Source organism: Stegastes partitus, unplaced genomic scaffold (genome assembly GCF_000690725.1).
Source record: "Stegastes partitus isolate 25-593 unplaced genomic scaffold, Stegastes_partitus-1.0.2 Scaffold73, whole genome shotgun sequence".
Classification (NCBI taxonomy): Eukaryota; Metazoa; Chordata; class Actinopteri; family Pomacentridae; genus Stegastes; species Stegastes partitus.
The window spans coordinates 901687-916462 of NW_007577804.1; the positions used below are offsets into that span (position 1 = coordinate 901687).

General features: G+C 42.7%; 1 protein-coding gene across 1 annotated transcript in view; it reads left to right on the forward strand.

The window, feature by feature from the left end:
* The first annotated feature begins 863 nt into the window (after window positions 1–863).
* LOC103353475 (polypeptide N-acetylgalactosaminyltransferase 10-like) overlaps window positions 864–14776 on the forward strand; it is a 113921-nt gene continuing 100008 nt past the window's right edge. Inside the window, exon 1 of the mRNA XM_008276466.1 lies at window positions 864–1013. Within this exon, the coding sequence (XP_008274688.1) occupies window positions 864–1013 (150 nt within the window). The remainder of the gene's footprint in view (window positions 1014–14776) is intronic.

A 14776-nucleotide genomic window follows, 5' to 3' on the forward strand; every position in this document is an offset into this window, starting at 1 on the left:
AGTTTGACTGATATCATCTCAAGCAAATGACATAAAAGCCAGTTTTCTGAAAATCTACACACATGGAGTTTTCTGTTTCTGCAAAGGAACTCTTCAAAAATTAAACCGCAATTAACTTTTGCAAACTGTGTATTCAGGCTTAAACAAAAACTGTGGGTGTTGAACGACAGGATTCAGGGTTTCGTTTCCATTTTTCTACCTTGGTTTCATGCATAAAAATGTCCAACATCACTCTGGTTGGTGGCGTCCAACTGCTCGGTCTGAACTGGTTTCATCTGCCGACTGGGACGGGGTGTGATCATTGCAGCTGGTCAGAGGTGATTACTGATGTGTATGAACAGAAATAAAAAGAGGAGTCTATCGGGGCAACAGTGCAGAAAGTGAGTCTTTTTTAAAAAAAAATCCAGCTGGGTTGTTGGTTGCCTTCACCTCTGTCTGGCAGAGAGCACTCTCAGCTCTCTGCTCTGTAAAACCCTCTGTCTTTGCACTGTTTTTTCAATTTTGTAAAGTTGTTTTATTTATTTTATTTTATTCACTTATTTTTATTTTTAATTTTTTAAATAGTATTCAACTTTGGCTCTTTTTCTGTTGGGATTGGTGTTTTTCTCTTGCTGCTGTACCACAGTAATTTCCCAGACTGGGATAAATAAAGTATTTTTCTATTCTATTTCTATTCTATTCTGGTTTTATTCTGAAAGTCCAGATCGGATGCGTGGTGTGCGTGCAGCTTTTTCCTGCCAGCTTTAAATCCGTCCTCTCTCTCCCTCTTCCTCTCTCTGGGTCTCAGTCAAACTTGTCTCCGGAGCCGCTCGGACTCTGAGCTCCTCTCCTCCGCCGCCGCCGGTTCGCGTCCCGCCGGAGCCATGAGGCGGAAGGAGAAGCGGCTGCTGCAGCTGGCCGGGCTGCTGCTGGCGGCTCTGCTCTTCCTGCCCAACGTCGGTCTGTGGTCTCTGTACCGGGACCGGGTGCTCGACAGCTCGCCCGACGCTGTGGACGGTATCCCTCCAGTTCAGGTAGGACGGGCTCGGTTCTGATCTCCTCATGTGCGGTTTTTGTTTGTTTGTTTGTTTTTAAAAAAAAATTTTTTATTCCAATTTCATGAACTCCAATGGATGAAATAAAGCTTTAATGATCTCTGCTTAAGAATAAAGAACCTGAGACATGTGAAATCATGTCACTTTGACCCGGTTCTGGAGGTCCAGAAGGCTGGTGTGGATTCAGCACCATGGACAGCTCCACCGCCTCAGAGCTGCAGCACTTCTAGTGAAAAAAAACACATTTTTAAAACATTATCTTGCTTTATTTGTAAACGGATGTCATTGTGCAAACAGTTAAATCAGGAGTTGTGACACTGAAGATGCTAAAAAGCTGCATTTTGCAAAAAGATTCTCAATTTTTCCCTTCATGAAAAGCAGCACTTAGGGATTTTGTTGCATGTTTTTTGCGAGTGTGAGTGACAAAGAACGTCCACCACGTGCTGTCAGATCCCAACATGCTGCCTTTGAACCTCTTCAAGCAGCAAATCCCCACTTGTCTGACAGTCTTTTGGTTGTTGGAGGGTTTTACTATGGGTAGCTCATTCCTCTAGTGACAGAAAAAAGCTTTTAAACTATTTGGTTTTCACTGGTGTTCACACATCTGTTCCTAACGTGTGTGCAAGAAGACTCGAAGCGTTGGTCTGAACCCGGATGAAGTCGTTCCCGCAAGGAATCAAACGAGACTCGAGTAAAACCAAGACTTGGCGTGGGGATTGATGCGCGCCATGTCGTTACGTTCAGACGGTCGTAACTTTCCCCCGCATCGACGCGCTCATCGATTCCTCAGTTTTCGTTCTCGCCGCTTCTAACGGAGAAGATGAGGGCGGCTGATTAGAATTGATCGACTCGGCTGAGGAATGTGTCTTCGCTGACCTGCTTTTTCTCAACCAAATGTCTAAAAAACAAGAGAAACGAATTAGTTAGAGTCACTTGTTTGCATGTTTAGTTTGTCTTAGCGTGGACTAATTTGGGAGCGAGTTAGTGAGAAGACTTTCATTTGTTTTCAGGTTTAAGTGTGTCTTAATATCTACGTTTTGTAAAATTTCTAACCTCTGCCAAGGAGCTCTCAGATGCTCTGTGATGTGTCATTTTTGATCATCCTGGGAGAATATTTAGCATCTCAAAGCTAAATGTGTCGTCACATTTACATCATCAGCTAAATAAACACAGGATGTGATAATTTAGCATTTAATGAGCTTAAACAGGGCTGCATGTGGCTCCTGTTTTCTTTTGGCTTTTTCTTTATAAAGTTCTCCAGCAGGAGGCTGGTTAACTCCCCCTGGACGTTAAAGTGCCATTACCGGGATCGAAAAGCTGCACCTCCAAACATTTGTCTTTCCTCTAATAACGCTGCGCCCGTTGAAAGCGGCATTCGTCTTTTCTTTCCTGTAAACTTTTAATAGCGCAAGACGAATGGAGCGAAAGACAAATCAGGGGAAGGAACGACGCGAGCGCCGGCGTTGTGTGTCTGAGCGCTCCCCGCGGGCCGCTGTGGCTTCACTGGAGTAGATCAAAATCAATACTCTAATCCCATTCAGCCTTTTTCCCACATAAGTCTTGTTAGAGACGTCTGCGGCTGATATTTTCTTCGCCCCTTGTTTGGTTTCCGTCGGCTGCACTCGCACACGTTTAAAGCATCGAGATCAGAGCGGATTAAATCATTCAAGTGTCGATAAAACAGAATATGAACGAGCACCGGCCGTACATATTGTGTGTGTGTTTTTTTTTTTTAAAGATTACGAGGACGATGGTACTCCTTCACGTCCATGTCGACTCCAGAAATTCTTTGCGATTCAGTCTGGGATTCAGAGAAAGTACAGATCGTGACCCCGAGTCACGGCGTGTAGAAGTAACCAAACATCGATTGAAACTTCTCAGAAAGCCTCCCGGGACTCCTCCAGTGTGTTCAGCTTTCAGATGAGTGTTTTTTTTTTTTCTCTGCAGCTCCACAAACGCTGACGAATGTTTGGCTTTTTTTTTTACTGGGAAGGCAACAGCTGGAGACCTTTCACAAGCGCTTCAACTCTGCAGGGCTTCACTGTGTTTAGTTTTGCGTATTTTTTTCCCCCTGCATGATCAGATGAGGTCTAAGGCGTTAAAACACAAGACGAAAAGCCCAGATACAGTTTATAACGCATTCAGAAGGACTCGAAAAAGGGCTCTTTAATCCTGAAAACATTTTGCGAGTGGAACATTCCTTTAAAAGCAGTAACGAGCTGAGGTTAGAGAGCTCATTTGTTTCATAGTTTCTTGTTTTGTGTTGGCTGAGATGAAATTCAAGTGAAAACAACAACCTTCAAATGACTCATTTCTCACGTCACGGAGAGGCTGAAGAATGAGCTAAAGTGGAATAAAGTTAAGTAAATTGAAGATATCTGCCAAAAACAAAAGTGAAACAAAAGAAACAGTGCAAAAATGTAAACGTCAGAACAGATGCCAGAGCTGAACTCGCAGGATAAGATCTATTTGCAGGGATTGAAAGTAGATTCTGTTGAATCTCCACATTCATGGACTCTCAGATGTTGCTTTCATGCTACGTGCATTTAGGACCGTCCTACTCTCATATATGCGCATAAAGCCTCTGATGCTGGTTTTTCGTTTCTGCAGACTTTGTCCACAGTAAATAAAAGTGGTTCTGCACATTGAAGGATGTGCATGAACCAACATGGATGGCTGGTTTGGTGAAGAGCATCAAGCAGCTTCTGTAAAGGTTCTTAGAGCTGAAAGGAACAAAGACGGTTTGAATGTTTTACGGATATTTACAGCTTGTGGGGACGAAATATTCTAACTTTGCTGCAAAAGTTCAAAGTTTTCACCGTATTTGAGGCAAATTCTGGGGAAAAAAACAAACTGGAAGGCAGAGTTTTTCAGGAGGAAATGTTTTTTAACTCTTTATTCCTACAACTGTTTGTATTTTCAGTCAAACATCTGGATGGGATCTATAGAGATTTGCGGCTTCGCTGACTTTTCATTGTTTCGCAAAACACTGTAAAGTCACAAGTGATCAAATGAGCAGAAAGAAAATGTCTGGATTTGTGTTTTTTTGAAGTTGTTTCCGAGCAACGTGGCGTCACAATGTTAGGTTCTGCTCCTTCATTTTTACAATTTTAACTCCTCGTGAACTCAAACGCTGCAGCTTCCAGTCAGCTCATTGGATTCACCTGCAGGTAGAGAGGCAGAGATCCACAGCGACGGTTTAAAACGTGCAGCAAAACATACGAATAATCAAACGCACAGCCAGACTGGACATGCACCTCAGTGTGGGTTATATTTCTGTGAGGTGAGCTGAGGTTCTGTTCAGCACCTCAGGCACAGAAACGATAACCGACTGACCACATTTTCGGCCTAAAGAGTCCAACATCTAAGTGAATTGTTGATTGCACGTAGACAGCTGGTCGTTGCTATGATACCACCTATTACACCACTGGATCATATGTGCATGCAAACTGCTTGGACTGAAGCCTGCCATGAATGCAGCGCTCTGTGTGGACGTCCCTTGAGGGTTCATGCAAACGCTGGCAGACTCTGGAGGACGTTCGGCCATGTTGACCTCAGCTGACCTCCAATACTGCAGAACGTGTAAACGCCTTGTTTTAATTTGGCTTCCTGTCTGTAAATCTGTGTGATATTTGGACTGTGCTGCCTGAAGTATATTTATTACAGGTGGGTGATAACTTCAAAGTCGTACGAGAGAAGCTAATGGGAGGCTAGGTATGAGGTTTCTTTTTTTTTATCAGACAATGAGTATTTTTTAGGTAGGAGCTGTTTTTACCTTGACGTGTTTCAACTGTCACTTTATCTGACGTTTGTCGTGACGTGTCCTTATCAGCTCCAGGATGACGTTTCTGAGAAAGACTGAAGTGACAGTCGAAACATGTCAAGGTAAAAACAGCTCCTATCTAAAAAAATGTCTGACAAAAAAAAGAAACCTTATACCTAAAATCAGAGTAGAGAAAATGAACCTAATCACGCTAATTAGAGGCTGATCGGTTTCCACTCTCCTGTTTTCTGCAACATGTGCATGAAGCAATAAAATAGCATCAATAATACACGGAGAGCAACAGGTGAGGAGGTGTTGTTGTTGCATCTGGAGCCAGTTTGTTGAAATGTTCTGTTACAGGATGTATGAAGCGCTAAAATGTGAATGAATCTTACACAGCTAGCTACACTAGCTTCAGTTCTAATTAAACATTTGCAAAATATGACCGTCGGCAACAGCTGTTTAGCCTGTTTTTTAGCCAGATTTTTCAAACTTTGTGGTGCAAACAGTTCAGCTTTACTGTGATCTACCGCAAAAGTTCCCATTTTTCAGAGTACTGGAGGCAAATTTTGGGCTGTAAAAACCTAGAAGGTGATCACAGAGGCTCTCAAAGGAATGAATGAAGTTCTGGTTGATTCTAACACAGAGTTGTGTGGGAAAAAATTGGGTAAAACCGGCTGTACACAGGACAGAAAACTCCCTCTGTACATAATAATAATAATAATAATAATACATTTTATTTATAGAGCGCTTTTCACAAACTCAAAGACGCTTTACATATTAAAATAAAAACAAAACAAATAGAAAAAAAAAGCAAATACAAGTATACAGAATAAGTCAAACTAAAGAAAACAGAACAAACAGTTGGAAAAGCAAAAGAAAATAAATAGAAAGAAAATAAATAATACGTTTCCTAACAAGATGAAAATGTAAAATCATGAACGATAAGCGTTTGTATGATTTTCAGCCTGGAAGATTATCAGGATTCAGGATTTTGCTTATTGTGCTCATCATCGCTTTTTAAGCAATTTCATGTCAAAATGTGTCAAATTAGCGCTGATGAAGCTGCATTTCAGCGACGTTTGGTTGTGAAATCTGTCTTCTTAAAATCTGAAACCAACATTTTATTCTTTATTGCAAATACATACATTGGTTCCCAACATGAGTCTCCTTAAACAGGAATATTTGGCATCAAAGCTGATTTAACCCCTTCGCTCTCCGACAGTAGGGGGGATGTGATGAAGATGAAATGAATGCTGCTGTGGTTCTCATTATGACTCTACTCAGGAGCCTGAACACAGAAGTTGTTTCTATTTTACAGAATGAACTTCTGTCTAGAATCCACCTGCTGTTCCTCTTTCTGGCGCTTTGTGAATCTTTTGTGAGTCAGACTGAAAATATTTGCTTTTGATATGAGAAAAAAAGCCGCTGCTGCTGCTGCTGCTGCTGCTGCCTGTTATTTTAAAGAATGAAGCGTCCTTGGGATGACACCGATGAGGCTAAACGCCTTTCAGCGGCGCTCTGACAGCTCTGTCTGTCCAACCAATTGATCAGCTCCTCTTAACCGTGCTGAGCATTGATTGCGGCGTCGGAGGGAAGGAAGGATCGGCTTGTTGCTGGCTTCTACAATCGAAGAAACAGACTCGGGGCCCGGCAGATGGGCAGATGTGGTTTGTGGGGCTGCTGGGTGGAGGATGAGTGAGTGCAAATGTTGACAGAAACTCCGTTTGAAAGCAACAAGTCGAGAGAATTTGGTCATGTGACTTTAAAGTTCAGTGCAGTTTGCTGTTGCTTTTATTCCTGCGACAGAACTCTGCCTCTAAATGACTGCACCGCTGCGAAACCACACAATTAGCAGCTTTTTGAAACTCGCATGACAATTAAAAATACATCTTACGCGTCTTTTCCAAAGATTAACAAGAAAACTAGTCGTCTCAAGACAAATGCACCTTCTGTGACTCCACTACGGCCGAGTTTTGGTTAAATCTAAAAATAAAAACTTGCATTTTTTTCATATAGACAAAGGCTTAATTGAGGCGGTGACTCCTGGATTATGCTCATAATCTGTGTTGACTCTCTGTCGGAAACAACAATTAAGTCTCTAAGCCTCAAAATGTAATGTTTGCCGACCCGTCCATCAGCCCGAGCTCCTCTTTCTGTCGACTTTGTGACTCTAACATCAAAAAACACCCAAGCTGCCAGTTAAACGCAGATATAAACACATAGCATGACTGAAAGTGACCTCGATAGTCTCATTTTTCTGATTTGCTGTTTTTGTGGTTTTAGGTTTAGACAACTATGAAGATACTCTACAAAAAAAAAAAAACCTAAACAGTGCAAACAACGTGTCTTTCTACTGCCGAATATGTGACTGTGATAAAACTTCACAGAGCCAAACATCACAGAAATTAATCAGCAACGTTAAAAATACATGAAAGACAAGCAGATGCAGTCTGTTATTAATGTCTAAATTAGTGTCCGATGTGGAGCTCATTCATCATTTACTCGTCTTCTGAAGAACTTTATTGGTTAACCTACATCAGGCCGATACTTCACCAACTTCAGTCCTCATAGAAACACTGACATGTTCATGAAATGTGATTTTCTTTTTGAGCAGCTGAAGGCAAAATATTGCATTCGAGGAAACGTTAAGATAGAAAAAGCCAGGTTTATTAAGAAAATGTAGCGCAACGGCATCAGACATGAGGAAAAACATAATAAAATACTATTAAAGGATGTTAAATTAATATATGTACAAGTGTGTAGGATGAATTGGTAGCAGCAGCATTTTAAAAGAACAGTCAAGGAAACATTTGCATCAATTGAGGACCATATTTCATTATGACATAGCTCAAGATGACGTATTAAAACTAACAAACCTCTCTGCTGGTGATGGATTTGAAAGCTCAAGAACAGCAACTAAAACTGACTTTGATGTGCCAATGATGAGCGTTAACGTTACTTAAGGACTGAGCTAAAGTTTCTTCATGTGCAGTGAGAACTTGCCGCCTCAGAAGGATGTTAAACTCAGCTTCGTGTCAAAGCTCAGCGTCCTTCTGAAGCTCTGTTCGTGTCGGACGTCAGCTTTGCCTCCGGTTAGGACGCGGCATGAAGCTGCCTTTTTGAGCTGACGGCGTCACATCTCAGCGTTTAATGGCCACCGTGCAGCGTTTCTGGGCAGTTATTCCCCTCAGACATGATAATAAGCAGCTTATTTGAACAGCTCATGGAGGTTTGGACCCGAGCCAGCGGAGGCTGTGATCCCAGCAGTGTCAACACAGCTGTAAATTACCACAAACACCACAGCGGGTCCATCGCACGGCTTCGAGTACTTTTAAATGCAATTTGTGTGTTACTTCTGGTAGACACCTGAACAGCAGAGGTGAATAAAACTGTGTTTTACATCAACATGAGCTGAGAGGCTGCCTAAAGAAGGAAGTTCTTCCTCTAGAAGCAGAACCTTAAAGCTCCACTGAAGTCTGCTGCTGATCACATGGACAAAGAAAAGGCCTTCTGGAGGAAAGTTCTGTGGTCAGATGGAACAAAAACGGAGCTATTTGGACACAATGAGCAAAAACACCATGAACATCAAACCTACCATCAACCACGGTGGTGGACGTCTCATGCTCTGGGGCTGCTTTAGACAAAGTAAATGGAACAATGAAGAAGGAGGATTACCTCCACATTCTTTAGGAAAACCTACAATCATCATTAGAAGGTTGATCTTGGACACAGTTGGATGTTTCAACAAGACAATGAGCCCAAACACACATCAAAGTGGTGAAGAAATGGTTCAATCAGGCTGGAATGGAAGGTTTTAGGCCCAAAGTTCTGTGAATCTGTGGACGTTTCAGAACCAACAGATTTAGTTGAAATGCACCAAGTCTGTGGTCAGATGGAACAAAAGCTGAGCAGAAATATGTTTGGAGGAGAGACGGTGAGGCCTTTAGCCTCAAGAACACCAAACCTACCATCAAGCATGGAGGTGGCAGCATCATGCTCTGGGGCTGTTCTGCTGCCAGTGGAACTGGAGCTCTACACAAAGTAAATGGAACAATGAAGAAGGAGGATTACCTCCATGTTGTTCAGGAGAACCTAAGACCATCAACAGAAGGTTGATCTTGGACATAGTTGGATGTTTCAACAAGACAATGAGCCCAAACACACATCAAAAGTGGGAGAAAAAAATGTTAAATAAGGCGAGAATTAAGGTTTTAAGCCCAAAGTTCAAACTGTGAATCTGTGGACTTTTCAGAACCAACAAATTTAGTTGAAATGCACCAATTCTGTGGTCAAAGATACAACCAGAAGCAGCTACTAAAAGTGCTTAATTGAGATGAAAATGACCAAAGGACATCTAACCGTATGTATATTTTTGACCCCGCATAGTTTGACATAAGTCCAGAACACATATAGATCTATGAAAGAACCAGAAGACGTGATTGTTTATTTGTGACAACGAAAATTCTGAGTCATAGGAGTCACTGAAAACTCAAGACTGCCACGATGGTCTTCAGAGGCTGAACCAGATTAGCTTTGCAGGATCACTGTATGGCTGTAAACACACGAGTGAATCTCATCCTTTTGTTCTGTTAAGGAATAAAAAGACGTTCGCTGTGACTGCACCCCTCAGAGTTTTACTGAAATACCTTGACAAAAAAAAAAAAAAGGAACAAACACACTTGAAAAAAGAAAAGAAGCACATTTGAAGTGGCTCAAAGTTTCCTGGTGATTACAGTGGGAGGGAGGGACGCTTTGAAGCAGGCTCCTCTTAACACGCTCTTAAAAGCAAAAACACACAGTCTGCTGTTTGCAGACGCTTTATCGACGCGCTGAGCAGCGTTAAGGGTGGTTTAAATTCAGATATCTCCCTGTTCTCGTTCTAATAATATCCTCTGAGCTGTTTGGGAGACACCGAACTCGGCTGTTAGCAGGCGATAGCGGTTACCTGCAGGTGTTTGGAGTGTGTTCGCTGGTCCTGTCTTTTTTTTTTTTTGTTTGTGCAAACACACAACTGAATGAATGTGTGTGCTGTCGTACAAACCCTTAGCGAGTGCAAAAAGCCAAACATCCCTCTGCTGGTTTCAGGCTTTCCAGCAGCCTTCTGAACGTGGCTGCAGAGATTCATCTTCATTTGGCTGCAAGAGAACAAATGAGGCTGATGGGAAAAAGATGTTTTCTGGAATGTTTTTTATGGAAGTCCTGCTCTCTGGGAGTAAGTGCATTTGAGTATGACTGCTTTTCATTGATTGTCATGCATTGAGGAGCAGCAAAAGAACCCTTGAAAACTACATGTGATACTTGCAAAATCCATCCCCTTTTGAGTTCTTGTGTTCCCATCTTTGCTTTGATGTTGATCAATGGAATCAGGAAAGTAGCAAAAGCCATTGTCTGGACTCACCTTCTCCCAGAAAACAGCGGGCGGCTCGAGCATTTTGTAAGACCAGTGTTCATATCATAATCCATCAATATCTGAGCAGAAAGCCGGAGACGACGGGAGGCCGAGGACTCGGGCACTCGCGGCCTCCCTCTGGTCTTCCGCCGGCTCTCTCCGTCTCAGCAGGACTCTGGATAATGACTCTTTCAGGGAGATAATGGACTGTGCAGTGGCCTCGCTGGGCGGCTCTTTGAGGGCTGTGTGGAGTGCTTCGCTGCAGGAGTCTCCGCCTGGAGGTCCTCAGCCTCCGGCTCCGGTCTGACAGACGCCTGGAGGGATTCACGTGTGTTTTCTATGTGCTGCTGTCCTGAAACAGGAGGAAGCTAAAACAGGCTCAAGCGCAATAATTTGTTTGGCTCTGGGTTTCAAAAAATCAATCAGCAGCTCCGACCTGACCTCCTCAGAATCAGATGTATTAATGACATCATGCATCAAGTTTTACCTTCATACGATGGATATTTTCAGAGTTTCAGGCCCCTGAAGTACCGGGGGTTTGCCGCAGAATTTGGTTAGTTTGCTTAAAGTTTTTTTATTTTTGACTATATATTTTTTGACAACTAGACACACAAAAGTATCAGGATGAAAAACACACCTAAGTTCTGTTAAAAACTGACACCAGATCAGTTTTTGCATCCATCCAGGTGCCACAGTCTGAACACTGAATCTAATATTCCTACAGTTTAAAAGGATTTCACCACAGAGTGAATCCTGTCTACAGATGGTCCTGGTATCTTCTGCAGGTAAAATGATCCATCCATTGTCTAGAACTTGTTCTGACCAACCACCATCACACATGCTGACATGAGCCTTGAAAGTTTACCCACAATGCACTTCATCACAAACACACCATCCCCACTTTGAAGCACGGCGGTGGCAGCATCATCAAGGTGGAAATGAGACATGAAGATGAACAAAAAAAAAGTTTTCTCTGGTGAATGATCAGAAACCAGAAACCCATCCAGGGTACCAATGATTGTTTCTATGACTCTGTGCCATAGACATTAAACTGTTCACACTGTGATACATCCCATAATACTGATGCTACCAGTTGGTTACAGAGGAAACAGAACAGAAACCAGATTCAGTGTTCAGACTGTGACACTTGGATGGATGTGAAGCTGATCTGGTGTCAGTTTCTACCAGAACTCAGATGTGTTCTTCCTCCTAAATGTCATGTGTCTATCTGCTGTACTGATGAAGTTCTGAGGCTCAGAAATGATGGAATATTGACACCTTTCTACCCACTTCTATGCACCTTGAGGGCCTGAAACTTTTTTATTAAATTATCTGTCTTTATTAAATATACTGAAGTTATTGTCCATAAAAAATCAGCTGATTCTGAAGAGGTCAGGTGTTCAGAATTGGTTGATTAAATCTTGGAAGGAGCGATACTTCAGGGCTTTGTCAGCTTTTTGTGGAGTTCTTTTGACTCTCAGCTGCCGAGAAAAGAATGAAGCATGAACAGCTGCACGGCAGCAAACCACGTGAAGTTAATCGTGTCGCCTGTGAATGGGCAGGAAGGCAGGAGGAGATCTGTTGGTGCACAAGTTCAGTCTTTGTAGACGAGGGAAGACGGATCCGGAGCCTCCAGCACAGATTGACTCGCCTGTGAAGCGGGTGAGGATGGAGGGGGAGGAGCAGAGGCTGAAGTGAAACAGGAAAGGCAGGTAATTGTGTCTCTGGGGTTCTGTGATCTGACAAAACTAGAACGGAAAAGAAAAGACGAGAAAAGCTTCCTGTTCTCGCTCTCAGCAGGTGGAGAGGAAACAGTATCGACCCGGCGTGGTTTCAGTCGTCCCCTTCAGAGACCCTATGGTCTCATCAGACACTGAACCGTCGCAGAACCGGACAAAGGAAGCAGCCGTCCAGCGTTCCTTTCAGGCCTCGTCTTTGTGTGGAACAAATCTGGAAGTACCTCAAATGACCAAACTCAGCTGCTAAGACATTCTGAGAAAGTTCTACAAAGTTCGACTTATATTTTCAGCAGGAAGTTTTCTCTTGGTTTCCAGAGTGTTCTTCTTAAATGTCACCTGAACGTTCTCAAAACTGAATGCTGCACTGAGAACATTCTTCTTTTCTTATTTTGTAGCACTGTGGAACACTGGGATTATGTCAATCATGTCAAATACTGTTGCCATGTGGAGTTAACAACTGTAAATGAGCATTTGCTGACATTTTATTGTACAAAAGTAATAGTTCCCGTGATTTGAGTATCATTTTTAATCCAACTTGCTGTCAGTGAGCATCACTCAGTGAGTTGTTTCTTTACTCAGTGCATGGGTGGGGCATGTCCAGTGGGTGATCAGACAAAATGAGCAACAGCTAGACAATCCTTGGACTGGGGACAATAAAAGGCCACCCCAAAATGTCAAATTTTGTCACAAGTCATAATGCCTCAGATGTCGCAAGTTATGCGTGAGCGTGCCATTGGCATGTTGGATGCAGGGATGTCCACCAGAGCAGTAGCTGCACGGCTCAATGTCCATTATCGGACCATAGGCCGTTTAAGAGTTCATTTCCAACAGACTGGCACTACTGCAAATGGACCTCATCCTCGTCGGCCACATGTGACCATCCAGGACAAGATCGCCACATCTGGTTCGTCCATCTGCGGGATCGCCTCAGACCAGCGACACACACAGCTGATGAGAGTATTGGTCTGCACAACAGATGCATCACACCTCAGACCGTCCGTAACCGCCTACGAGAAGCCAACTTGCATGCTCGGCGCCCTCACCGTGGTTTGGATCTCACTGCTGTCCGGCGTAGGAACCAACTGGCATGGGCGAATGCACATGTCCGATGGCCCTTGGCACGCTGGAGAAGAGTGACGTTCACGGATGAATCCAGGTTCCAGTTGTATCGTGCAGATGGAAGACAGCGTGTCTGGCGACGCCTGGGTGAACGGTTTGCAGATGCAAATGTTATGTTGCCCATGGAGGTGGTGGCATTATGGTGTGGTCAGGCATCACATACGGGCATAGAGCACCATTGCACTTCATTGAAGGGAACCTTAATGCACAAAGATATCGGGACAAGATTCTCACCCCAATTGTTGTGCCGTCTGTGCGCCAGCATGACATCACCTTTCAACATGACAATGCCCGACCTCATGTTGCCCGCATCTGCACGGAATTCCTTCAAACAGAGGACATTGAAGTTCTAGACTGGCCTGCATATTTGCCAGACATGTCCCCAATAGAGCATCTTTGGGATGTTCTGGATAGACGTGTCCGGGACCGTGTTCCAGTTCCAGGCGATGTGGGTCAGCTCCATGTGGCGCTCCAGGAGGAATGGAATAACATTCCACAGGCCACCATAGACAATCTGATCAACTCCATGCAAAGAAGATGTGTTGCTCTGAGAGACGCAGCTGGCGGACACACAAGATACTGAAAAATCAAATTCCTCAACCTGACCCCCATCATGTTCAAAGGACTGTCAGTCCGCTACAAATGGCCAGACCACGATGTCATCAATGCCGATATGAAGATCAATAACTACTGAAAATATATTTTGAGTTTCTCTACATATTGCGTAACCCAAATGTTCCTAAACTCTTATATTTGACATGGGGCGTTTATATTTTTGTTCAGTGTATGTTCCCTCAACAACATTCTCAAAACATCCTCAGAACATTGCAGGAAGAATGTTCCAAGTTTGTTAATATACCACAGTACAGGAACATCTTATAAAGAACGTTCTGTCAACTGAAGCCTCAATAACATCTGGAAAATGTTTTTTATAAGCTTCATTGAGAACATCCTTCCTTTGTTATCATTGTGGAAACGTCTTACAGAAGAACGTTCTATCATGTGTTCCTTCAACCTTTAATATATCGCATTACAGGAACGTTATAAAATGTTCTGTATAAAAAAAAAAAAAACCTCTAAAACATTCTGTCATCTGATGTCTCCATAACACCTGGAAAACCCTTTTTTGAATGATTGTTTTTATAGCGTTCCTCTTTTGTTTTCATGGAACATTGTGAGAATGTTTTATCAAAGTTCCCTCAAGAACATCCCTCAAAACATCCTCAGAACATTATAGGAAGAATGTTCCACCTTTGTTAAGATAATGACACTGCAAGAACATCTTCTAAAACCACAGGAGCGGCTCAATAACATCTGGAGAACATTCCTTGAATGTCAGTTTGACAACGTTCCTCCTTTGTCATCGTGGAACATCATCCTGTGAATGTTGACATTAAAACATTATTTTAATTTTACAGAAACATTACTGGATGAAATGAAAATATTCCTAAAACATTATTTGAAAATCATTTTCCTTAAACCATTGTTATAACTCGTAGGTGATGTTCTCCAAACATTGTGGGGACGTTCCCTGGTGGTTGAGAAGCATCTGTTTATGAGTTGGTGGTCGAATGCTGCTTTGACTTCCTGTGTTGCTGATGGTGAATTTGAGCCTAAAAAGAAAACCTCAAAAAGCTCAGCAGAGTTGGATATTACGACCAGAATAACCACATGTAAAGAACGTTTGTCTTCTAGTCAGGCAATAATAATAATAATAATAATAATAATA